The sequence below is a fragment of the Pan troglodytes genome, chromosome 4 (assembly GCF_028858775.2).
Source record: "Pan troglodytes isolate AG18354 chromosome 4, NHGRI_mPanTro3-v2.0_pri, whole genome shotgun sequence".
Lineage (NCBI taxonomy): Eukaryota > Metazoa > Chordata > Mammalia > Primates > Hominidae > Pan > Pan troglodytes.
The window spans coordinates 151319529-151345347 of record NC_072402.2 but is presented as its reverse complement, the minus strand read 5'-3'; the positions used below and the strand labels follow the sequence as shown (position 1 = coordinate 151345347).

Genomic DNA, 25819 nt, shown 5'->3' with positions numbered 1-25819 from the left:
TAAATAATAGAGAATCAGTTACCTAATCTCAAGTATAGTAAGTGAAAAAATATCTGGGGCTATGGCAGCATAAAACAGGTAGATGTGATTTCATTTCCGAGAGCGTTGAGGGATCTCACTTAGTTCTCATAAAACCCTATGAGAATGTACATAATATCATTCTCTTTTTTAAAGATAAGGCAACAAAAACTCAGAAAAGGTAGATAAATTGACTAATGTTACATAGCTAATAAGTATAAAAGTCAGAATTCAAACCCAGAACTGGCTCCAAAGCCACCCTTCCCAACTACTATACCACCTGCCTAACCAGAAGCTGCAGAAACTAAACATAACTGTGAGGTACGGAGCCAACAGGAAGAGAGGCACTGAAGAAAGTGGATGAGCTCAGCTTTGCAGAAGGAGCCGACAGATTTATCACCACAGGGGAGCAAGGAGACTAAAGAACAGTTTCTGCTCAGGGCTGATCCCGCAGAGGAGCAGCAGCATGGGGCTGGGGGCTTGGAATAGCTGCCAAATGGACTAAAACTTCCAATCTAACATTCTACAGGAGTTAATCTGCAAGCACATGGCAGAAATGGCCAACTGTCCTGGTTCCCAAGTACCCCGATAAGACCTGGAATGGGCTAACTCCGTCATCTCTTCCTCAGCTTCTGTCACACTAGAAATAATAATTTTAATAAAACTCCATCAATGTAGTTGTAGTTCTTACCTTTGTGACTCACCAGAAGCAAATCTTAGACCAAATGAGTGTTTCTCAAAACAGAGGACCTGTGGACCTCTGTGGTGTGTCTGTAGAGCCAGTTTGGAAAATGCGGCACTAACAAGCGAATGCTTCAGTGCCACTGCGATTGCCAATATGAGTACCTAAACCATGGAGTAAATGGTGAGACAGATGTCCAATGGGAATTTGAGAGCCTGGGTTGGAATGTCAGATCTATTGCTGCTACTGTAGACAAGATTTAAACTCAAGCTGTCTTGTCCAGGACAACCCCCTCTCTTTCCTGACTCTTTCCCCAACTCTCCCTGCCCAGCACTCACATGGCACGGTAGTAAGAACACAAATTTTGGGATTCCATGGCCCTTGAGGAGAAGTGCAGCTCCATCACTTTATATGTTTTGTGACTGTGGAAAAGTCAACCTTTCTGAAGCTCTGTTTCTTCATCTGAGGATAATATCAACCTCAAGGGCTATTGGGAAGGTTTAATTGACATGCATTTAAGTGTTTATCATAGTGTCTAGAATGTAGCAATCAGTCAATTGTGGAAGTTATTGCCATTGTTATTATTGTTGTAATTTATTAGGGGTTTAAGGAATTCTAATTCAGTGACTCAAGTGTCTCAGCATCAGGTTAGCCTGATCATCTTATTCTTATGCCCACATCTCTTGGTTTTTGTCATATTCCTGACAGCCAAACTCCATTAATTAGGTTCCTGTCTTTCTCCTCTGCAGCTCAGTCATGTAATGTCTCAGCCTCAGTTCCCACATCTGTAAAATGGGGATGATGAATTCCACCTTGTTTACTTCATAGGAGTATTATGACATCCAAAACCTGGTAGTATGATTCATACAGAAATATCACATAAACTATAATATGGTATAAAAATGAGAGAGATTGTTGATATTACTATTGTTATTACTCCTCTAGAAGGCACCATATTGTTCACACTGGTCAATGTTGTCCAACAAATTCAATATTTTTCAGACAGGAGTCTGCTGAACCCTGTGTAAATTCTCCCAATCTTCTAGTTCTCTATGAGAATTTTAAAATATGTGCTTTCATTCCAGTGAAATTCTAAATACCAATATAACAATCTGACCATTTACTCCATGGTTTAGGTACTCATATTGGCAATTGCAGTGGCACTGAAGCATTCGCTTGTTGGTGCCACATTTTCCAAACTGGCTCTACAGAAACACTACAGAGGTCCACAGGTCCTCTGTTTTGAGAAACACTCATTTGGTCTAAGATTTGCTTCTGGTGAGTCACAAAGATAAGAACTACAACTCTGGAGGACTCTGGCTGCCAGATGTCTGCACTCCCCACAGTCTCAGAGCAGGGAGTGAATGCACAGTCAGTGTTAGGGTTTGGAGGACCACTGGCAGCCAGGCTCAGCACTTGTGTGTTCCAGGACCCAGGCACGTCTGTGAGAGATAGTGGCATAGCTTTCCAATTTCTGCATGGTTCAAGTTCATCTTATGCCCACACCAATGCTATGGAAATAAACATACATATCTCTCCTATAAAATATGGATATATATGCAAGCATATATATGCATATGTACATACACACCATATGTGAATATGTACAGATGGGTGGATTTAATATGTGAAGTAAGAATTTTCCATTTGTGCAGAACACTTTTAACTTTTTAAAGCATGGTGGCATTTGGCAACATATTTGGTCTCCCCAGTGACACTATGAATAGGTAGAGTAGGAATTATTGTTCTCAATTGACAGATGAGGAAACTGAGGATTGGAGAGTTGTCCAAGAATACAGAGCCAGCTAAGAGTGGCATCTGGACAAAAAACAAGGTTTTTTTTTTGTTTGTTTGTTTTTGTTTTGTTTTGTTTTGTTTTGACTCCTTGCCTATAAGTTCTCTTCTCTAACCTACAATCTCCTCCCCTCCTCTCTTCCAGCAGCCCTTCAAAGGTGGCTATTTGAACCCCAGAAGCATTCCTCCGAAGTTATCTGCTAAAAGAATGCTGCTGGCTACTTTGAAGCTCATGCATTCCGACAGGGACAGAAAGAACTGTAAAATAAAAGTGTAGCTCCCTCCTTTTGTTAAACCTTTCAAAGCCTTCCTTGGTCTCTAACTCTATAATTACACCCTAATCACAAACATTCCGAAGGAGTGGGTCAGTTCTATGCAGCAGTAGGCTAATTATGTGGCAGAAATTCTAAAAATTATCGTCTTATGAATTGCATTATTCCTCTGAAGGGGGAAGAAAACACACCACATACTCGACTATGTTTCAAACTGAATTAATTAGTAATTTGAAGCCTAATTATCAACTAATCTATCGAAACATGCAAGTCTTTTTTATTTGGATGGTATATGCAATTTTCATCCTATTAGCTGGCAGTTGTAAGCATTTGAGAGGTCATTAGGTCAGAAGAAGAAAAATGCAGATCAGAAGGATACAACAACCCAAGAGGTTGACTTGGTGATGCTGTGACTGAGGGGTTACTTGGCAACAGATGGAGGCTGGCAATGTAATTACCTGGGGTCTTTCAGTGTCTCTAAGGCCACTGGCATGCAATTTCTATCTCACCCCAGAGAGGTAATTATGCCTATCCCCACCCTTGTTCTGTGTATTCTTGTTCTATGTATTCTTCTGTGTATTCTTAAGCAGCAGGGTGCCTACAAAGTTTCACTGAGAGATGACCTGGAGTTATAGAAAAGGCCTGAATACTGCCTGCTACCCTTGGTGACAGGCCTAGCTCTAGTGCTGCCTCACTGTGTGACCTTGGCCAAGTCACACCCCTTTGCTGGTTGTTTCCCTATAAACAAGTGAGGTTTAAGTGGAGTTGACTTCCTAAGTCCACTCTAGCACTAAGGATCTGGGAGTCAAGGGATGTTAAGGGCTTTCCTCACTCCGAAGTCAAAAATTCCATTTTTGCAAATGGTCTTTGGAGGGTGAGACTCTTGGTTCCCCAAAAGTGTCTGGAGAGCCACCCTCATTTAAAATGCAAATACCTCTGAGAAAGGTAATATATTTAGCCATTAACAGCTGGGCCTAAATTAACCTACTTCTCTAAGCCCTTCTTATTTCAAGTCCTCACTCCAAAATATTGCCAAGACAAGTTAGTTGAAGAAGGGGAAAGAAGAGTAAGGCAGGGATCTATCTAAGGCTGGATACCAGGTCAGAAAGAAGGACAGAATTTATGGATTAGGCAGGATGCTTTGGTCACATTTTTAGATTCATGCACCCTGTGCCTTATTTCTACTAACAGACTTTACTCCAGAAATGAGTAACAAATATTAATCCTTTGTTCAATTACTATTGCTCATAGAGATAATCAACACAAAATAACATGGTTAAAACTGAAGCCAGTTATATGTTCAGTTAAGTAAGTTAAAACCTGAAAATTTGTTATAGATAAAAAGCTAGAAAGCACTTCCTAATGGAAACATGGAAAATTGCAAAGACAGAACAGGATAATAAACTGTAGAAATAGTTATCATTAAGAGACACTTGCCATCATTCAAACTGTCACATGGAAAAATTTGTTATTGATTAAAATTTGATGGGTGATGCAGCCACTTTGGAAAATAATTTTGGAGTTCCTCAAAATGTTAAACATAGAGTTATCATATCACCCAGTAATTCCATGCCTAGGTATATATTAAAGTGAAAATCTTGTACACTAATATTTTATAGCAGCATTATTCATAATAGCCAAAAAGTGAAAACAACCCAAATGTGCATGAACTGAAAAATGGATAAAGAAAATGTGGTATATGCTCATAATGAAATATTGTTTGGCAATAAAAAGGAATCAAGTACTGATACATGCTGCAACACGGGTGAAACTTGAAAATGTTATGCTAAGTGAAAGAAGTCAATTACAAATGACCACATATTGTATGATTTCACATATATGACATGCTCCAAACAGGCAAATACATACGGATAGAAAGTAAATTAATGGTTGCCTAGGGCTGGAGGAGCTTAGGGGATGATAAGGAGTCATTGCTAATAGGTAAGGGATTTCTCCTAGCAGTGATGAAGAATTTTAAAATAAGACTGTGGTGATGGTTTCATAACTTTGTGAATATATTGAAAACCATTTAATTGTACACTTTAAATGGATGAATTGTGTGCTTTATAAAATATGTCTCAATAAAGCCTTTAAAAATGGGGCTAAACACCAAATAAAAATACATTTGGCTTTGGATAGAAAAGCTAGAAGAATTAAACTTCATGACAAAAAAGGTGGAGGTACAAAACATGACCCAGAAAAAATAGACTTGACAGAAATAATGGTTACAAAAGAAAACTCATAATGGTATGTGCTACTAGGTAAAATTTAATATATACAAAAAATGATTTGATGAGTTGTTTTCTTTGTAATATAAAAAACAGTAGCACTCAATACAATGATCTGTAGTACATTAAAACAAATATATATATATATATTAAAACAAACTTATCTATGCCATATAGAAAAGTGAATATAAACTAAATGGACATAATATTGTTCATGCTGGGAAGTTGTTTCTGGTTAAAATTTTGTCAATACTAGTGTAATTATGATGTAAATGTATTTATAAGAAGTAAAACTATCACTGGGGTCAAAATGGAGGACCCAAACCAGTAAGATCAAGACATCTTGCATTAATTCAAAGATGTGGTGATTTTGTCCCTATTGCCAGGGGGCAGAGCCAATTAAAGCTGGAATTGTGAAGATGATAAAGCCATGCCCACCAGTATGCTGTCTTCCAAGGAAGGTTAGAGGTTCATGAATAGTGTGTTGTGGTTTGATGAGTGGGATGTGGAGAAGATAAAAATGTAGTATTGCCAAGACTCATTATTACAGCCCTGAATTGCCCCTTCCACCTACTCAGTTCACATCAGCCAGGGACCACAGAAGCAAGGTAGGGCCCCAAACCTGGAAAGGACTTGAGCTGAGAGCCTGCAGTGCTCTACTCACCAGATTTGCAAGAATGTAGTGGTAGCCGATGCCATTCTTCTCCAGCTTTATAATCTACAAAACATAATAGGTGGAGACTCATTAATCATACTAACAGTTAAAGCCACGACAACAACAGTAATAACGGCAGCTGATATCGAGTGCTTACAATGTGCCCTACCCTAAGTACTAGAACTACAATATCCCAACCATCCAATGATGGTGGCATTGTTAGCATCCTTATTTTACAAATAAGGAAGAGGCATGGACTGCCTATTATATAACCTCTGTAAGTTGTAATCTTACAGCTACTAAGTGGCAGATACAGAATTTGAAATCAGTTTTGTCTGATTCCAAGGGTAGAGTGGTGTTACTGTAACCCCAAGGACCCATCTGAAATGCTCACTGCATTCTTTCTTTCATAAACCTTCCTTGTATGTGGAGATTCTTCTTTAGGTGGGAATTTTATGTTGCATGAAATCTGTCATGACAATATTCGCTGATTGGAAAGACAGATGAGTTAATAGATGGATGGTGGATGAATGGTCAGATGGGTATGTGGATGACTTCACCTTCAATTCCTTGCATGAACCATATATAGATGCTCTTCTTTCTTTTTCTGAATTTTGTGCCTTCCTCCCCGAATCAGTTAGGTACTCCGACATTAATGGATTGCCCAACTTAGAAGCTGGAAGGGAAAGTTAGGATCATCTGGTCCAAACTCTCACTGTACAGATAGGAAGTCAAGACCAAAAGAGGGAAAATGTTTTGCCCAGATCTGATAGTAGCCTGGTGGCAGTATCAGAACAGGGACCTGACTCCTGTGAACTTTTCCATTTGATGTTTGATTATGGTTAATCATTAAGAACCAGTGTCAATGAATACCCTTTTATCCCAAAATGCAGACTATCCCTAATCATCACAGGTAGAAAAAATATTTGTGGAAAGAACTGCCCAGAAGTTTGCTTGGGCAGGAGACACACCTAATAATGAATGGTTAAGACTACAGACCTTGGTTTTAGATCTAGCTCAGCCTGCAGATTAACTAGATCTAATTCCCTATTTTTTTTAATCATCAAATTGGGGTTAGTGTACTCTGCTCGGTGTCTCTCCCCCTGCACTGTTGCAAGGAGACATATAACAGATGATAAGCACTTGGGCTTCTTCTCTAACTGAATAAATTTTCAAGGTTATTAAAATCCACATTCAGACATCTACTTAATTGGATGTATGTGCATAGTGACTCATATTTTTTTATGTGGGGAATAATTAAATGCAAGCACACACAGTGAATTCTTTGAAATAGTGGTTAGATTGTGAAATTCCAGACCACGGAGCTCAAATACTATTGGGATGATAGTTTTATTAATAATTCTTCGTTACTTTTTCATCTGCTTGTCAAATGGTTTGCTGTCTTTTCAACAATGAGACACCTTTATCAAGAACCTATTCAGCTTCTAATAAACACAAAACAGCAAAGACATGATATTTTAAAACCAACCACATTCAGGCAATGGAGAAATATTGTCCCCACAAGATGAAAGTACAAATTGAAACAAAGGAAACAGCTGATAACTGATGACTTTTGACTTATAAAAACTGGCAATTTCATATGATCCAACCTGATACCAACCTTCCCATCTATCTATTCCCCAACCTATACATTGACCTTCCCTCCTCTAATACCTTCCTTTCACAAATATGTATTAAGAGCTTGCTATGGGTGAAGCACTATTGGCAACACAGTGGAAAGGTGAAAGAAGCATGGTGCTTGCCCTCTTGGAGGTTACACTTCATTGAGAGGAGATCCATAATAAATAGGTGAACAGATAAATATATACAGGGTAACAAACTGAGAAAGGTGTTATAAATGTAAGAAGCAATTTCACAAGGGGTCCATCACCTCACTGACCCCCATTACTTCAAAGCTCATTCCCAATGCATTGCCTTCATTCACAATATTTGTGTATAAATGGCCTCTCCCATTCTCTCTGATTGTTCGTATCCTTAATGGCTGAGCTCCAATCTCAACTCCTCTGTAAAACCCTCTATGATTAACTAATTAATCCATTCAACAAACATTTATTGAACATAAATTATATGCCAAGCACTATGCTATGTGCTGGGGAAACAGCATTGAGCAAGTGAGGCAAGGTCTCTGTGCCCTCATTGAGTTGAGTTAACATTTTAGTAGGGTGCCAGATGGTCAATATATAAATAGATAAATGAACAAGATTTCAGCAGGTACAAGCACCATGAAGACAATAACATAGGGGGATGTGATGGATAACCTCAACCGGTCCTGGTCTACTCTCACTTCTAACTAATTTTGTGCTTAATGACTGTTTTATATGCTTTGGCATCATATATTGATAAAGTATTATATTCTAATAATCCTGTTCCTTGCTCACAAACCTTCACTGACTCCCCATTGTTTACAGAATAAACCCTAAACTCTTTCTAATGGTTTCCAAGGATATTCTTGATTGTGTGTTTATCTTCCTGCCATCCTCTCCAGTGGACGCTCAGCATCCATCACTCAGCCTGCAAAACTGCAGTATGAAACCCAGCCCTCACATGCCCTCTGGGCCTCCTGACATGCCTTTTCCTCCATCTTAAAGGCTCTTATCCAGCCAATGGCTATCTATAGAAATCCAGATTTATCTTACATTTAAGAACTTTCTTAGAGGCTTCATTGATTCCTTATTCTTTTAATTCACTGAAAAGAATGTATTGAATACTTTATTTGGTGTCAAGCACTATCCAAGGGATTGTGGACTCAGCAGGGAAGAAAATAAAACAAAAATCCCTGGCATCGTCGAGCTTAGATGGGTGGGGGCTGGAGACAGACACAGGCAGTTAATTCCCTATTTGGAATTTTGAGTCACTGTTTTTTTCCTCAGATTAGGTGGAAAATTTTGTGTTAGACTGTATGCAGTTACTGAATGTAACTGTATCCCAGGTACGTTCCCAGTTACTGAATGTGAGATAGTCCAGGATGATGCTAAGTGTGAGATTGTAAGTCAGAGATATAAGTTGTAGGCTCATTACTGTCATTCATTATTTGTCTAAGGCAAATAACTTAATCAATTTGACCGTCAGTCATTCTATCTATAAAATGTAAGCATAAGCAAAGAATCAAGTGATCTGTAAAATCCTTTCAACTCTTTGGTCTTACTTTTCAAAATAGATGAATGAAACAATTTTAAAAAATGTCAATATGCTACAATCTAAAATACCCATACAAACGGGTCACTTCTTTACAAAACGCAAGTTTGCCCTTTGAGAGAGGAGTTAATTATAGATAGCAGAAGCAGAAAAGTTGCATTTTTAAGAAGCTAGGCTCTTTGGCCAGACCAAGATAGGTTTGACTTCCTGCTTTTATCATATGCTAGCTGTGAGATGTTGGGCAAGTATAATCTCTCTTTTCTTCATCTATAAAATAGGGGAATTGAAAAAAGCTGTTTTACAAAGTTGATGTGGGAATGAAGTAGGATTATGCATGGGAAGGTCTTGGCATAGTATCTGGTATACCATACACACTAAAAAAATAGTAGTAATAGCTACTCTCTGTACCATAGAACAATATACAATAGGTCATCTGTCTATTAATATGTCATTATCATTTGGCACTTTTTCCATCGACTATGTTATCTTGCCTTTTTATCAGTTTTATAGAACAGAGGCCTTCATTCACATTTTACAGATGGATTCACTTATGCCCAAGGAAGAAAGTGACTCAAGAAGCTGGTCCTAGTAGGCACTAGGAATAGCAAAAATAGGCAAATGCTTGCTTGTACCACTTACTGTGGGGCAGACTCTGTTCTAAGTGCTTCGCATATATTGATTCTTTTAATTCTCACAAGAGCCCTCTAAAAGTGGCTATTATTATGATGATGATGCCCATTTTACAGATCAAGAACTTGAGATGTAGAAAGATTAAAAACCTGGTCAAGGTCACAAAGCCAGTAAATACTAAAGCTGGGATTTGAACCCTAGCCAGTCTGGTTTTATCTCTGCTCTTAACTATTATCTTATCCTGCCTGAATTGAAAACTGCAATTCAAATCCCTGACTCCGGCCCAGTGAACTTCCTTCTCAGTGGAACAAGTTTTGCTGGGTTTCTCTTTCCAAGAAGGAAGGCCAAATTTGTACTTCATAAAGTAGAACAGTTAGTGCCTTAAAGAATCCATAACATTCAAACTCTCTCCGTGTTCTATTGCTGAGGCCTCTGAGTAATAGCTGTCCTAGTACCAAGATTCTCTGTGAGGGCCCCAGGGGTCTTGAAGGCCATTAACAAACTTTGTCATGTTGTCAAGTACCTAAAACTATCAATTTTATTGTATGACATTGTTCAAAAGTTATTGCAACGTCTGCTACCTTGCTAGCTCTGAATCTGAATACATAAATGTAGTTTAAAAAGATAAGGAATCTACAAAAAATCCTGCTAATTCTGTGGTGGGCATGTGCTTCTGTTTTGAGACCAGGGGAAGCACAGTTTAGAGAGATCTAGCTCAAGACTGTTGAAGTTACAATGCCTGTTTATAGAAGAATGTACTATCAATTGATTTCTCAAAGGGAAGGGCATGTTCAAGGAAACAATGGAAATAAAGGTGGCTGCTGCTTCCTTAGCCTTTCAAAACAGGTGAGAAGGTGAAAGGAATGAGATGCCAAACCCTGGATCATGAGTGACAGAGTCCAGAGTCGAACCCAGAAATTTGGCCCTATAAGCTGTGTTCCTAATATGATAACATTTCATAAACTCTAAAATGGAATGTAATTTATCATTATTATTTTTTATTATTTTTCGAGATGGAGTCTTGCTCTGTTGCCTAGGCTGGAGTGCAGTAGCACAATCTTGGCTCACTGCAACCTCCACCTCCCAGGTTCAAGGCATTCTCCTGCCTCACTGTCTCACCCTCCTGAGTAGCTGGGATTATGAGTACATGCCACGACACCAAGCTAATTTTTTTTTTTTTTTTTTTTTTTAGTGGAGACAGGGTTTCACCATGTTGGCTAGGCTGGTCTTGAACTCCTGACCTCAGGTGATCCACCTGCCTCAGTCTCCCAAAGTGCTGAGATTACAGGCCTGAACCACTGCATCCAGCATTTTTTTTTTTTTAAACAATAAAGGGATACATTGGAGTTAACAGGTCTGAGAACCATTTGAAGCCCTATGTCAAGGCTCCCATTGTTTGTGCTATTTCAGAATTAAATTTTGCGAATTATAGAAAATGAGATGGAGGTCTTTTAGTCTCACCTAGTCAAGAACCCTCTTTATAACCCTCTTTATAACACCCAAGGCAAAAGTGTGTCTGGCTATTCCTGAATCACCTCCCGCACCCACCCTGAGCCCTTGCTGCTTTCACTACCTGGCCCAAGATAGCATTGAGGCGTTCTGATTCACAGTCCACCACCACCAGCCGCTCCTTTTTCTTCTCCAGGTCCTGAAAGAGCATCCGGTATCCCTCCTCTGTGGTTGTCAAAATGTTGACTGCTGTCACCTGCCAGTTCTTCTCAGCAGCTGTGTCCAGGACTTTCTGCAGGACGGATAAGCCTAAAGTTCAGATGAGTAGAAGAGAAATGACAGACAATCAGGATTTGTGGGCACCACCCACTCCCATCAGGCACCTACCTCCCCTGGCTACCCCCAAACCCACTCTTCTGCCAAACTCAGTTCTAGTTTTCTCTGGCTGCAAAACTCTGAACTCTGTGAGATCAGACACTGTGTTTCTGAACATAGATGGTAGAACTAGTGATTAAAAAACAATCTGAGGCTCAAATCCAACATATGGCTAAATGGCCTTGTGCAGGCTCATTAGCCTCTTCAAACTTTAGCTTCTTCAAAGGTAAAGTGTGGTGTAAATAATGCTCACCTCATAATGTCATTATGAGGATTAAGTGAGAATGTTTGATACATAGCAGAGCCTGACACCTGCAAGGGTTTTATAAATATTAGCTGTTAGTTTTATTCAGCACTCAGTAACTGCTTATTAAATGTGCCAACCTAGCATCTAAATGGTCACCTAATGACTGCTGATCAAATTTGTGAATGTTTAATATAGTATCTTTAATACCTAATACTTTGTCTCTCACACAGTAGGTGTTTAATATGTGTCCTGGCAGGCCAGGCCCAGTGGCTCACGCCTGTAATCCCAGCACTTTGGGAGGTCGAGGTGGGTGGATCACCTGAGGTCAGGAGTTTGAGACCAGCCTGGCAAACATGATGAAACCCCATCTCTACTAAAAAAAATTATGAAAATTAGCCAGGCATGGTGGCAGGTACCTGTAATCCCAGCTACCTGGTAGGCTGAGGCAGGAGAATTGCTTGAACCTGGGAGGCAGAGGTTGCAGTGAGCCCACATCGTGCCATTACACTCCAGCCTGGGTGACAAGAGTGAAACTCTGTCTCAACTAACTAACTAACTAACTAACTAAATAAATAAAATGTGTCCTGAATTAAACTACTCTCTTCTGATCTATAGCTAAATGAGTAGAGAGGCCATTACTCAATGCTGCTTTGTTTCTTCTTGGAGAATTAGATGGTGTATTAGTTTCATATTGCTGCTGTAACAAGTTATCACACACTTACTGGCTTAAAACAACACAAATGTACTATCTTACAGTTCTTGAGGTAAGATGCATGAGATAGGTGTCCCAGGCTAAAATCAAGGTGTCAGCAGGGCTATGTTGGTGTCTAAAGGTTCTAGGGAAGAATCCACTCTCTTGCCTTTCCAACTTCTAGAGGCTACCTGCATTTCTTGGCATATGGCCCCTTCCATCTTCAAGGCCAGTAATGGTGGTCGTCTTTCTCACATTGCACCACTCTGACACTGACTCTTCTGACTCCAACTTCCACATTTAAGGACCTTGTGATTACATTGTGTCCCCCCAACATAATCCAGGATAATTACCCTATTAAAGGTCAATAGTTTAGCAACCTTAATCCCAACTGCAGCCTTCATTTTCCTTTGCCATGTAACATAGACATATTTGCAGGTTCTAGTGATTGCAACATGAACATCTTGGGGGGGGGGGTGTCATTATTAATTATTCACAGATATTATTTTGATCTTACATGGATTAATTTTTTGTATGTATGTCATTTCTGACTTTCAGTAACACAGTTAACCTCTTCCACAGTGACCAATATGGTATCTGGCCTCAAGAATCATCTGCAGATTGGTTCTGCTATGCCTTCCTATCTTTGTTTCCTTTTCAGTGCAAGTTGTTTGGTGAGTTTGAGACTAACATTTACTGAAAATGTACTGTGTGTCTGGCACTGTTCTACTGGTTTTAATCCACTTAATCTTTCAAGGTAGATACTATTATTATCCCTATTTTATAGTGTGGAAATTGAGGCTTAGAGAGATTTAGTCATTAGTCCAAGGTCACACAGCTGACAAATGGCAGGGCTCTGAGCTCTGAGTTCTGAGGTAGGTGGAGCTCTTTTGAGAGTGTGGGTGCTTCTGCTGACCCCAGAGATGATCTCCCACAAGCAAAGGTACATTTTTCTGGCTTTATTACTTCCGGGCCTCCAGCTACATTATGCTGCAAAGCTGTCCTGAAATAGACTTCCAGGTGACCCCTGCAATAGTCGCAGTCTGAGAAGGGAAGTCATCAAAGTGGGGACAGTGAAGAGAAAATCAAAGAAAATAGGGTGTTCCTGGTTTCTTCTGTTGGCTCCTTCTCATCTGAACGACGCTTGCCTAACTGCCTGAAAAATCACTTTCACAAACCTCTCTCCAACTCAAAAGTTTTCTAAGACTCCCTGCAGGCAACCACATCAGTACTGTACTCCTCTGTCTCACCTTTCAGGTCTTGCATGACCCATTTATTTGTTTACACCAGTAGTGAATAAATTATTACAAGACTATATAGTATACAATGAGAAGGTAGGACAGTACAAGACAAACATCACGGGAGTTGGAGAGAGTGCTCCCATCCAGAGAATTGGGGAATAGGGACATCCTGCAAAAGAGGAGAAGGATTTACAGATGTAAATTGGAGAAGGGAAGTGCATTCCAGAAAACTGGAATAACATGAGTAAAGACATAGAGAAGAAAAAGTATAGAAAACATTTGGAAAATGTGATGTTAAATTCAAAGGAGGAAGAATTAGAAAGCCCAGAGAAGGATGAAGATTATGATGAGGATGATGATGATGATGATAACATCTAAAACAGAGAAAGAATTTTGAGTTTTTACTATGTTGCAGGCACTGAACACTTCATAGTCATCTCATTCGGTTTCACAAAACCTTTATAAGATAGATATTGTTTTTATCCTCATTATAGACATGAGAAAATGAAGGCATAGAGAATTTTACCCCCATTATATAAATGCTGAAATTGAGGCAGAGAGAGTTTGTCCAAAGTCAAACAGCTGGAGAGGACAGAACCTAGGTTTCAGATCCAGATCTGCCTGACTCCAAAGTCTGAGGTCCTTTTGCATTGAGTTTGGACTCAGGAGCCATGAAAGCTTAGTGAGCTGTAGAGTGACATGGTGCATTAAGAGAATTATTCTCAGAATGCGTTTCCAAACTGAATTAGAGGTCAGCTACTGATAAATCAGTCAGATTTCTCAGAAATAAAGCATTTTGGATAATTTTCCCATATTTTTCAGGGAAGCAGTGAGGCATCATTCTCCTTTCTGCTGGTAATTTTCTCTCCATCCCTCAAAAGTCTCCCTCCCCTAACCCTTGGCTTACCCCGGTCGGCATCATAAATGTAGACAAATTTCTGCCACTTGTAATGGTCAATGATGCTGATGAGGGCATCCTGCAGTTCAGGGCGCAGCTGAAGGACAAACTGATTGGATGTATCAACGGGAAAGCTCGGCGTAATGAAGCAGACGTGGAGGGCCCCACAAAAGGAGGTCAGCATGTTGACAGTCCTACGTTCATAAAACCCAAAGATGGCATAGACTCCTTTGGAGAACTGGGAACAGACTACAAGAGAAGAGAAGGATTAATGAATAGAAGACTGCAAAAAGTGGTCAGACGACTCCAAAATGAATCCATCCACTAGTTCATCCATCCAACCCATCAATTATCCACCCAGCTGTCATCTATCCATCTACCCATCCAACAAACCAATCCATCCATTCATCCTTTCGACACACCAGTCTATCCAACTGTCCATCCATCCTACCCATCTAACTACCCCACTCACACATTCACCTGTTCGATGCCTCATTCATCTGCATAAATCCAATTTTATTAGATATCTATTAGAAGCCAGAAGTTGTAATGGTTATTAATTACAGTAGCCATGTATATAAGACACTTTCATCTATTACCTTACTTGGTCTCTACAATGACCCTATTGAGGCTAGAAAGGGATGACTGGGTCATTTTTTTAAAGGGGAGAAACCAAGGCTCAGAAATTTAATGAACATATTCAAGGTAGCACAGCTAGGACATATGACTTGGGCAGATATTCTTGACTCTTAATCTAACGATCTTTCCCTCACATTGTCTATCAATTAAAGGCAAAGCATAAAAAGGTGCTACAGGAAGAATCCAGCTATTGCTGCTGATACACGTTTAAGAAAACAAGTGTGGATTTTCCCAGTCTAGCCCTCAACTCTCAGTGTTCATTTGTCTGCTAATGTTCACTTTGTGCTTGTACATCTTGCTAGCTGATTTTCAGACCCCCCAGTGTATCAGCCATAGTAATAGCTTAGCTGTGAGAACATACCCACAGGACCGATTCTGTAGGATCCCAATGCAGTTGCCAATCCTGGTTTGTGGTTGATTATACTTCTAATTAAAATACAATGCTAATAAGACCAAGGTCATGGGATTAAACTCCAAGTCAGTCAGCTCCTAAACTTTGTTTTACTATATGATATAGGATGAGAGTTCATAATCTTTGCCCCAGTGAGACCAACCCCAAGGCCATCTTCAATGCCTAAAAATTGCCCTTCCAAGGTGGATGGTGAGGAAAGTCATTCATCCTTGTCATGAAAACAGTATTTTAGAGTGCTTTGTGGTCCTTTTACATATATTAGGCTATTTAGTCCTCATCACATCCTTGTGACTTAGGTATTATTATTTTTTTCTTTTAAGATAAAAAAGTTAATGCTTTTAGATCCTTTACTCTTTTTACCATATCACCTGTTTCCAGAACCCCACATTGCCACTGTGTATGGGATCTCAAATTACAGTATGCGACCACTGCCCAGAAGGTTTCATGAAACTATAGCCCCACAAGATGCTCCTTAAAAAATAAGTCTTCTTTGGTCAAATACATTTGGGAAATGGTGCATACTTTGTCCCTGTTTTAGAGTTTCATACTTCACATTAGCTGCATAAAAGATTGTGAGGAATTCTACCCATTTTTATCCCAGATTTTGTCAAATCTATTTGCCTCCAAGACCTTTTTTGGTGAATACTTTTGAAATGTTATTGAAAATCTTTTGGCCCATGCTGCAATAAAGAATGCAATTAACCAGTGGTACCTAATTGTCTACTGTGAGTCTCCGTTTTCTGTTAGTCCCTAGAGAAAATGGGCTTTAAAGGTCATAATCTCTTAAAGATTGCAGCTGAACCATATAACCCATCTGTCCTACTCCCACTGAAAACCAGCATACCATCTGCAGGAAACCTGGCAGGTGATCATTAACATCTGCTTGCATACTTCTAGTTACTGAGATTCTGGTTTCACACAATTCTTGCTCTTGACCCACTCTATAGCCCTCCTGGTATCTGAAGGTGGTGTTCATGGCCTTGAGCTTTAGGACATTTGGTTTTCAGTGACAAAATCACTTCTCTACCCAGAAGCCAGAGAGATCTTATTTAAACAACAAAGACAAAACAAACAAAACACATTGTTCTTTCTCCTTGTGCAAATCCACTCAAAGTTTTCCCATTGCACACAGGAAAAGTCTCAACATCTGACCATCACACAGAGCATGAATAGCCTGCTCCTCTGACTTCACCTAACTTACACCCGTCTTCTCCTTGCTGTCTGCTGTAGCCACACTGGCTTTCACTCTCTTCCTCTGGGCTCCAAGCTCATTCTGCATGGGAGACTCTGCACCAGCTGTTCCCCTCCTTCCTGCAATGCTCTTCCCTTACCTCTTTGCAAACATCACCCTTTGTAGCAGTTGTGCCTCAGCCCAAATCTCACCTCTCTGTATAGATCTTGCTTCATCACCTCTTCTAAATAGTGACCCCTCATCAGTCTGTATCTCATCACTCTGTCTTATTTCCCATTCTTTAATTAATCTAAAATAATTTTCTTTGTTTATTTGTATATACGTGTGGCTGTTTTAGTCAATGTGAATTCCTTGAAAATTAGGACATGCTTCTTTGTGCCCAAAAGCCAGCAGAGTGTCTGGGACATGGTAGATGCTTAATAAATATTTGATAAATAAATGAATGATGAGTGCTTGATGAGGGCATATGACCTGCAGCAGGGGCTGAGGAGGAGCTGAACCCAACCAGAGATGTGACTGTTGTGTCACCCTGAACCAGTTGCTCCCCTGGCTGGGTTGCTGTCTTCTAAGGTAGCCATTTATCCTCTGCCACTCACATTATTTTCTCCTCCACCCTAATGAGGACACTCTATGTATCCACAGCCCACAATAGGCACTGTCTTTAAATGTCTATTATAATAACTAGAATAAAGATTTCCATAAATATGATTTCTCTACCAGGAAGCATACATCACATATTATTCTCCCAATGTTAAATATAGATTTGTCAAAATGCACAATCCATCATCCAGGGTGAAGTGTATATGGGGATCACATAAACCTCATTAAAATATTATAATATACTCTCTACAGTATTTTTAGGATCTCTTCTCTCCCCTTGCTGCAATAAAATATTATCCTACAGGATATAAATCTTATGATCCAGATCTATTCCCTCATGTCACCTACTTGGTTTCACACGTTTAGTTGGGCCTCTGGGGCCCTCATGGATGGTGTTTCTTGCTAGGACTTTAGAAGTGAAGTAGGAAAGGGTGAGATGGGGGTGGATGAAATGGGAGCAGGCAGACACAACAAATCCTTAGACACACAGGAGGCCAGGACATTTTCCCCTTCAAATTATCTCCTCATTTTCCCCTTCTGCAAACATCTCTTACCTTAAATAGAGTGCTTTTGCCTCTAAGGCTAAGAGGGTGCATTTACCCACTACTCCCTAAAAGAGCATGGCTTGGAGGTAGCCTGGCCTGGATTTACTTGAGTGAACCCTGGCTCCCAGAGTTGCTCAGTGCCTGACTGTCAGACCATTTCTACACTTCAGCCAAACCTAAGCAACAGCAGAGAGAGAGGAAGAAAAAGAAAGAGAGAGAGACAGAAACAGACAGACAGACCCTATAGGCCCAAGGCCTGTGGGAGAAGGCAGTCATTGGTTAAATGTTGATAAATATAATTAGTAGTTGTGAGGTATTATATCTACTTTGAATCTGTCACAACCAATATTCAATCAGAAGAGATAACATGGTTCTGTAGACAAAGTACTAGGCTAGCTGTCAGAAGACCTGGACGATTCTCTTTTTGGTTTTATCATTACAGAGTACTTGTATGACTTTAAGTAAATCCCACACTCTCCTAGGCCTCAGCTTTCCCATCTGTGACATGATTGTTTGATCTCTATAATGTTTAATGCCCTTTCAGACTCTGACATTCTAGAGTCTAGTCTAATTGATTGGAAAATGTTTACTGATTCGACAATATTTTAGTTATTTAGTCAAATTCTAGCAACCCCCAGTGCACTTTTTCAAATCCAGTAGGCAGGTAAGTCTCTGAGTTCTTGGATTCCCTTGTAACAAAATCCTGGGATCCTGCACTAACTGTCCCCCTCCTGCCTGCAGCCTGCTTTTCTTACCTCTTTGCAAAGATCACTACTCTGCAGGAGTTGTGCCTCAGCCCATATCTCACTTTCCTGAACAGATTTACCTTTGTGACTTCTGAATAGATGCATTTGGAGTCTTAAGTGTTAAGACACAACTTTTAACCTGCTATGTGAATAAGTTACCCAGTAGAGAGATGAAAGGAGGCAGACTAGAAAGGGAGCCAGAGATGGAGACTACATTGTCAGATATGACAAGTAGGAGAGAAGAGATGGGGCATTTTTCAGAATCAGAACTCTGTGTGTACTGGGTTAATGCACAGACTTCCATCATGTTGCTGGGATGAAACGCAGTATTTGCCATTTAGAAAGCACTTGAATATGGTGTTCTCTTTCTTCCTCTTCTTCTTCTTTTTTTTTTTTTTTTTTCTGAAACAGGGTCTGGCTCTGTCACCTGGGCTGGAGTGCAGTGGTGCCATCATGGCTCACTGCAGCTCCAAACTGTAGAGTTGGGATCTCATTATGTTGCGCAAGCTGGTCTTGAACTGCTGGTCTCAAGCGATCCTCCCACCTCAGCCTCTTAAAGTGCTGGGATTACAGGTGTGAGCCACTGTGACTGGCCTGTAATGCTTTCTGATAGTAATAATTAAGAGCTGATACTTCAACACCTGCCAAGTGCCAGACACTGTGCCAAGGACATTTCCCTACATTAACTCCTTTCATTCCCTGAGGTGGGTTTCAAATTGGAGAAGTGAGGTCTAGAAACAGCACAAGGCAAGTTGAGAGATGACCTCTACCAGTCTGATGACAGAGCTTGAGTCCTTAATGTCTGTGATATGTCATGGATGTTTGAAATAGTCTTGGGACATGGGTCAGCTTCAGTTTCTGGAAAATCCTCTCATGTAGCACACTGTCTTCCCCTGATGCCAGATAAAGAGGCATTACTACATTAGAATCTATTGAAATATAAGCAAATAAAATTGAGTGGTATGTTTGATGTATTCCTGTCTCATCCCTGGGAAGTCTATACACATACACACCTATTCTTTGGTCCATCTATCCATCCACCCACCATTTGACACCCAGTATCTGGCACTTGTGAAGACACTATGTTAGGCAATGGAGATACAGTGGTAAACAAGCCCATCCCCAACCACTTTGGGATTGTCACTTTGACAATGGGAGAGACTGACAACTATGTAGGCAATAGCAATTCAGTCTACATGCTATGTTAAGGATGAGTTCAGCAGGCAGGGACACCTAACCCCAGCCTTTGGGGACCTCAAAGAAAGCTTCCAAGAGGAAGTGCCAGCTTTGACACTGAAAGATAAGGAGGAATCAGCCAGGAGAGGGGTTTTGGTACAGTTACGTGTGCATAAAGAGTACTGTATATGGGTAGAAGGAACAGCAACAGCAAAGGCCTGGCAGAGATAGAGAGAGCATTCAGGGAGCCCTGCCAGAGTGTCAGATTCTGAGGGCCCTGCCTCCAAGAAACTCTGTAGCAGAGCGTGTCCAACAATCAGAGTGAGTAAAAGACGAGGCCAGGAATTCCCTCTTGGGGAAGCAGGAGGGCAGGAACCAGTGAGAGCAGGAAAACCCACGCACTGCACGGCGCGGGCTGTCCAATTCTATCCTCACCTCACTCAAACCTCTTTGATAATCACTCCTGGTTAGGGCACCATCCACTTAGTATCAATAAATCTCCCAGCCCTGGGCACTGGCCCTGACAGCTCTCTCCCAGGGAGGGAACTCCTGGCATTAACAACTCCTTTTTTATTGTCACTTCATTTAAGGCCTCTCACACCGACATTTCTCCTTGGCTCCTGTCCCTGGGAATGTGGCAGCATCATTGTAAATAGCAGATAATGAGGTGACAGGACAGCTTCATTTTAGGGGAGGGAGATCAAAAGTATGTGTGAATGGGGGGACTTTCAGGCACTCATTCCCCTCCTGGAATAATTCTATCCTTATTGGTGGGAATCACATTCTTCATCATCTTACTCTAATGTTGTGACATCAAAGGATGTGCTTTATTTCCATCACTCAGAGGACAATAAGAGTGCCTGTCCATCCCTTTTTATATTCTCTTGTATCGTAGATATAATGCTGACATGCAAAGAATTACCATAATAGATATAAATCATCCCAAAGCCCTTAAACAATATCACATTTACTTAGGATTCTGAGACACATCCAGGGTGTCTGTCATTTACTAGATACAATGTTATCATTTATTTAGTAAATTCAACAGATATTTATTGGCACCAGAAACTAATATTGCCAGAAAATTGGGGTACCACAATTACACAAGACAGACATGTTTTCTACCTTCACAGAGCTTAAGCAAGTGTTCAGTGAGTTTTACATTAAGGAAAATAAAGGGTGATTTGAGAGAGTAATAAAGGGATCAGCCACAGGATAAATGATCATAACTGCTATTATAGTCAGTGTTAACTGGGTCCTTTAGCAGAGGCCGGGCACAGTGTTAAGCACCTTGTTCCTGTGTCTAGATAGAGGGACCACTTTATCCAAAGCACCAAGATAAAAGAGAAGGGCACAACAGAGAAACTCCAGAAACACCAGTATGACTGGGGTCGGGGTATGGCACAGAGTTGGAGATGGGTGGGGACTAGGTTGCCAAGGGCCTTGCCCGGGCTGGAGAAGTTAGGTCATTGTGTCATGTGTCAATGTAGCATTTCACTTTGGTTTTGGATTCATTTGAGACTCACAAGAACTTTCTTCATCCAGGCCCTGATGCCCAGTTGGAAGATGGCTGCAAAAGGAGATGTGGAAGAAAAGCCATCCTCCCAGGTCATATTTGTGTATTTATTATTAAGCATGGGTCTTAATTACTAGGCATTGAAAGCCAATGAGATGTGGTACTGCATACGAGGCTAAGAATTAGAACAAGGCTGGGCTCACTGGTCCTGGAATTTAGACTCACCCTGTGGGCTGACATATGTAACCAAGGGCAGGGGGCCAGGGCAAACAGACTGATCAACTGGAGCTTCCCTTATAAAAATCTTCAGGTGCCTGACATGACTGTGGAGAAGTAAGTGCAAAGAAGCACGTCTGTGAACAAGCCCCTTCTCCTCTCTGGGCTGCATTTTTCCTCTCTGGATAACAGAGTTTAAACTAAATCAGTGTTTCTCAAACTTTTTTTGTTTTGGTGAAGTACCTGTAATAGAACTTTTGTACTCACTGGGGATGTGAGGTCCTACAGATTGAAATTTTCTGTTTCTTCTCTCCATCTTTCTTCTGCCCAATCATTCACCCATCCAACAAGTTTCCTGAATGTGTAGTGTATGCTAGGCAGCAAGCTGGTGCTAGGGGTATACATCACTGGATAAAAAGATAAGTCCCTGCTCTCTTGGAGCTTAGGCTCTAGAGAGGGAGAGAGATGACATGTGAATAAACAAGGCCATTTTGGATGCTGCGAATATTACAAAGAAAATAAAACGGGATGATGTGAGAGTGACTGGCAGGACTATTTTAGACAGGATGGTCAGGGAGACCTCTCTGTGTCACTAGCACTGGAGCTGAGAAATGAACCCTAAGAAGGAGCCAGCCAGACTAAAGGCTAAAGAAGCAGTCTCAGGCAGAAGGAATGGAACAGAGGCTCTGAATGAGGCTCAGGAACAAGACTGAAGAGCTTGAGAAACAGAAGGCCCATGTGGACACAGTATAGGGGGAAAGGAGGAAAGCAGTAGAGATGCAGGTGAGGAGAAAGAGATCACATAGCTCTCTGAGTAAAACTGAGCTCTTCTAAGGTATCTGGCACTTCATGTGTGGCATGGGTGCCTGGAGGGCTCTAGCATCACTTTGGCCTAAGAGGGTCAGTCCTAGCTGGTCTCACAAGACCTTTCCTCTCTAACATCCCATAGCTCAAGTCCAGTCCATGGATGAGAGACAATGGAGGGGAAGGTTGTTGTGACTCAGTGGGATAAGCTAGAAAATGGGAACAGGAACATCTGACTTAAGTGTAATGGCACGACAGACATGGGATGCTCAGTGAGTTCACTGAGTTCCAGCACAGACGTGGCTGTTTTTCAGTTGTTTCTCGGCCGTAGGCTCTGGGCCTACACTCATGCCCCTGCTCCAGCCTGCACAGGCCTCCTGCCTCCTGCTTTCTTTCTTTAAGGATCTTTGCAGATCCTTTCCATTCTTTAAAAGTTAAGCTCAAACGCCATCTCCTTCATAAAGACCCTTACACCTCCCTACTCCTAGCTATAAACTGAAAGTCTCCACCCATCTTTTAAATGTACATAAAAATGTGTGCGTCTTATCAATTTTTTATCTAACACCCATGCTTTATTAGTTTAGGTTCTGTAATTTGTAAGAACAGAATTTTGGAAGGATATGAGGAAGCCCCAGGTGAAAAAGTGCCTCATATAAGACAGAAATTGCAGCAGCTCTAGAAATCTAGATGTCAGCATTTCATGGACAGTCTCTTTAGAGTCTCACCATTGCTCCAGCCATTTGTGATAACTGTTTGTACAGTTCAAGATTAGCCTTGCTTAGGCATGGGCCGCCCCTGGGTCAAGGAAAGCAGAACAACTATCCACGTTACTAAGCTACCAGCCAGAGGAAAATTAAGGTGCTATGAACAGAGAGGAGATGCATGCTGGGCGTATCAAACCAACAGATGTCTACTAAATGTCTGATTGCAGTATTTCATAAATTAGAGCCCAAAATCATGTTAGGAGCTCCATAAATGTCCACAAATGTGTTAGGAACTACATACATCTAAACACTGAGTATTAAATAAGGATCTATGTCTAACTCAGTCCTTGTCTTTCCTCTACGGGCTAGACACTGTGGAATAGAGTGGTAAATAAGACAGATGATGCCTTTGCCCTCATAAAGCTTATATTATTATTCATATCCCTTTGAAGGGTTCCCATAATGACTACACAATATTTTTGGACATGAATGAATATGAGAATAAATGAATGAATGCAAGTCATTTACCTATTTTAATCTCTGGATACTAAGTTGACCCATCTTTCTTTCATGACATGTCTTGCACTGAATGAATTGATTATTTTATTTTATATTATCAAGTAACTTTTTGTGTATTTATGCCTTTTCACCTGAAATTGAGATGTAAGCTCCCTTGAAGGAAGAGGCTCTCCAAATCCTCATTTTTCTGCTAATATAATGAACAATAACTCATAAAGAGCTAGGTAGGGAATAACCAAAATTGCATGATGCTGTTACTTGTTTCATATTCCTCTAAATTAGGTTGCCCATCTAGCATCCACAGGTCTGGAAGATACGTAATACTCCCCTGTGCTTCAGTCCACTGAACTTGATCACTCCCTGTTAGCTTAGGCCAACCGAGAATGAGAGCTGTGCTCTTGGGCTGCCACTCAAACCCCACCAGCCTTAATGTATTCCACCTACAACACCCAGTCTCCTCAGCCATTTCTCCCCAGGAAAGAAGATTTACATCCCATTACAGAACTCAACCCTGAAGATGTTGAATGGGTTCAAAATGAGAGCATTTTCACCCCATATGGCAAACTCCTTAGCATCACTGTGTACCCACGTGTTATTATGAGAAGAGGATCTTTCAGGGATGGTCCATAGAGTGACTCAACATGTATGCTGTTCTCCTTGACCTATCACTTCACCTAAGAACAGTCATAGAGTCATGGATTGTTAGTACAGAAAGGTACCTGGTCTTGAAGGACTATTGGCCTAGAAAAAAGCCTAGACAGCTGTCTAAACAACTCCATTTTAAAGTGTATTTAATTTACATGTGCCTGGAATATGCAAAACCTGGTGTCCAGAGCATTATTAATGATAAGTAGAACCTCCTACCTCACATGATGTTTGCACAGTAGTCACTCCCAACTGTCTATTTGTTCTGAGAAGCTAGTACTACTTAGAAAAGTACCATTCTTCTTCTTATTTATTATTGTATTTATATCACCTATTGAGTGTTTACTATGTTCCAAATTCTATTCTTGGCACTTCACATGCATTTTATCACTTACTCTTCACAATAACCCTTTAATTTCTTTTTCCTATTTCATGCATGAGGAAGCTGAAGTTCAGGGAGATTAATTAATCTTCTCCGAGTCATTCATGTGGTGAGTGGCAGAGCTGGGATATAAATAATGTTCTGTCCTACTCCATGGCCTGTGCCATAAACCATGCTACTCCATCCCCTGAGAGTCCATCAACACAAACCAGAGCTTTCATTCTTTGGATAATAATAACAGCCAACACTGGGCACTCACTATGTGCCAAATACTAAGCTAAGTGCCTTACATGAATTACTCGTTTAATGCTAATTTGATAGCACAGGGTGGGGATACAAGGTTTATTTTTATTTCATAGAGAGAAAAGTGAAGCTAATTAACTTGCACAAGGTCATATAGCCATTAAGTAGAAGATTCAGAATCCAAACACAGGCATTCCAACTTCAGAGTCCTCACTTTGCTCCTCTATGCCAGGTATAGGCAAACTTTTTCTGCAAAAAGCCAAATAGTAAATATCTTAGGTTTTGCGGGCCATGTGGTCTCTGCTGCACTACTCAGTGCTACTTTTATAGCATGAAGGCAGCCAAAGACAATATGTAAACAAATGAGTGTTGCTGTGTTTCAATAAAACTTTATTTAGAAAATCTGGCCTTGGGCTGGCTTTGGCCTGTGGGCTGTAGTTTGTAAACTCCTACCCTACACTATTCTGCTGCTAGATAGCAAGGATGAAATGCTGACAATTTGGGAGAGGTAATAATAACTTAAGAGTGTATTATACAATTTTCAATCTCTTACATTCATTTTCTGTTGTGAATACTCAATAAGGTAGGCAGGGCAGGAAGGATGACCTTTAAACCCATGAACAGATGAGGAGCCAAGGGTCATGCAAGGATGGACACACGTCTGAGCCCACGTATTCCTTTTCCACTTGTGGTTCTTTCATGGTGACTCTGGGTGCTCTTAAGAAGAGTAAGGGAAAGGAACCCTGACAGGACCAAAGTCGATTGTTGAGGTCCCAGTTTGACTGAAGACCACTGCTTGCTGATTTCTGTACAAGAGTCAATGGGACTGTGAAGCTCACAGATAGACTGCAACTAACATGTTGGCACAAGGACAGAGGTTCTGAGTTCCAGACTTCCTCTTCTTAGCACCGGCCAGCTTTGGACTAGAAGAGGCTATGACACTGCTCCATGGCTAAAAGCCACTCTGATGAGATGGCAGAGGAGACCCCAGTCTTGAGAGGGCAGGGGTTCTCAGAGGTTCATTCAAAAAGTGAATATGTACCAAGGGACTCACAACATTGTGGATGGACCCTTTGAAGCCAAGGCTCTACCACGTGTGGGGACTCAGCCAGGAATGCTGGGCCAGGGGCTCAGTCTGGAACTG

At 40.8% G+C, this 25819-nt stretch overlaps 1 protein-coding gene across 14 annotated transcripts in view; it reads right to left on the bottom strand.

Moving 5' to 3' along the window:
• GRIA1 (glutamate ionotropic receptor AMPA type subunit 1) overlaps nt 1–25819 on the bottom strand; it is a 343495-nt gene that overhangs the window by 165779 nt on the left and 151897 nt on the right. For 12 of the 14 annotated variants that reach the window (XM_063811598.1, XM_054684728.2, XM_054684729.2 and 9 more), the window contains 3 exons: nt 14346–14585; nt 11009–11193; nt 5659–5712 (listed from right to left, as the gene is read on the bottom strand). In XM_063811598.1, the coding sequence (XP_063667668.1) occupies nt 5659–5712; nt 11009–11193; nt 14346–14520 (414 nt within the window). In that variant the 5' untranslated portion in view covers nt 14521–14585. The remainder of the gene's footprint in view (nt 1–5658; nt 5713–11008; nt 11194–14345; nt 14586–25819) is intronic. The other 2 variants (XM_054684730.2, XM_054684732.2) reach the window with 1 other exon arrangement.